Source organism: Opisthorchis viverrini, assembly GCF_000715545.1.
Source record: "Opisthorchis viverrini unplaced genomic scaffold opera_v5_867, whole genome shotgun sequence".
In the NCBI taxonomy this organism is placed as follows: domain Eukaryota; kingdom Metazoa; phylum Platyhelminthes; class Trematoda; order Opisthorchiida; family Opisthorchiidae; genus Opisthorchis; species Opisthorchis viverrini.
In genome coordinates, this window is record NW_008752515.1 from 1,917 (window position 1) to 3,038 (window position 1,122).

General features: G+C 46.5%; 1 protein-coding gene across 1 annotated transcript in view; it reads left to right on the forward strand.

Moving 5' to 3' along the window:
* Nucleotides 1-292: 292 nt before the first annotated feature.
* T265_15747 (hypothetical protein) overlaps nt 293-1,122 on the forward strand; it is a gene marked incomplete at both ends in the record, with an annotated part of 26,215 nt that continues 25,385 nt past the window's right edge. Inside the window, one exon of the mRNA XM_009179064.1 lies at nt 293-489. Within this exon, the coding sequence (XP_009177328.1) occupies nt 322-489 (168 nt within the window). The remainder of the gene's footprint in view (nt 490-1,122) is intronic.

The following is a 1,122-nucleotide window of genomic DNA, read 5'->3' on the forward strand; positions in this document are numbered from 1 at the left end:
CGATTGGGATATGTTGACTGGGAAAGTTGCACGATAACCGGTTCATATGTCATTTATTTTGCTGTGTTCAGTTTTGATTATCTGTGTTATGGTCCAAAGCATCCTAGATGGCCCCCTGTGTGCTCGATTCATTTGTCCTAGGTAAAACGCGCAAATATTTATCACCATTTTATGAAATTATTATACCATGGTTTTCATCATGTTCTGCTATCAATGGTAACACCAGAAATCACATACCGATTCCTCATACGAACTCTTTGTGGGGTTCGGTTTACCCACCTCTTGCTGGCAGGTGAAATCAGCGCAACAAAGGCTACCTGGATGGAACGCCGGCGAGTCGGATCCAGTGGACATTTTTCAGTGGCGCTGACCAAAGTCGTTCAACAGAGTGCTTGGACCCAACATATTGCGGCCGCCAGATGCCGCGCAGACCAACTACCACCCATCCTGGAATTGGCCATCACCAACGAAACACGCTTCGTCGATCAGGTGATGTTTAACGCTCCACTGGGACATAGTGACCACAGTGTGCTGGTGCTGACCTTCAGTTTCATCTGCTACTGGGCCAGAATTCCCCAACATCAAACTTGGATTCGGAACTTCTCCCATGCACACTTTGTCAAACACGTAAAACAGGGACCAGCTTCAGCGGATGACCTATACGGGTCCATAGAAAGTTCAGTTCACGAGGCTGACAGGATGTTCGTCTCAAGAAAACTAGAAAGCAGTCGGATGAGCCGCAAGCTGTCGAAAAGGATTTGGCGGCTTTTGGGAAATAGGTCTCAACTATTTTTCAAACATTTGACAAGAGGAAACACAGAAGGTTAGCTGGCATTTTGGAGAATGCGGAACCGCTGTAAATCAGAGATCCACCAAAGGAATATACGAGGAAAACCATTCTAGCCCTCTCCCGGAAAACCAGAATTGTGCTGGTTAAATACCTGACACATCGCCACAGAAACGAGCCATTGGTTTTCCCATTCAGAGGCAGTAACGGGTAACCAAAAGTATCCCAATGGTGGTAGGTGAGGTCTGCATAAAACACTATGCAGTCCTATATTCAGCCCCGGTGTCCCCGTGACATCTAATTTTGTCAAGGCGTAACTATCAAGGGTCTCTAAT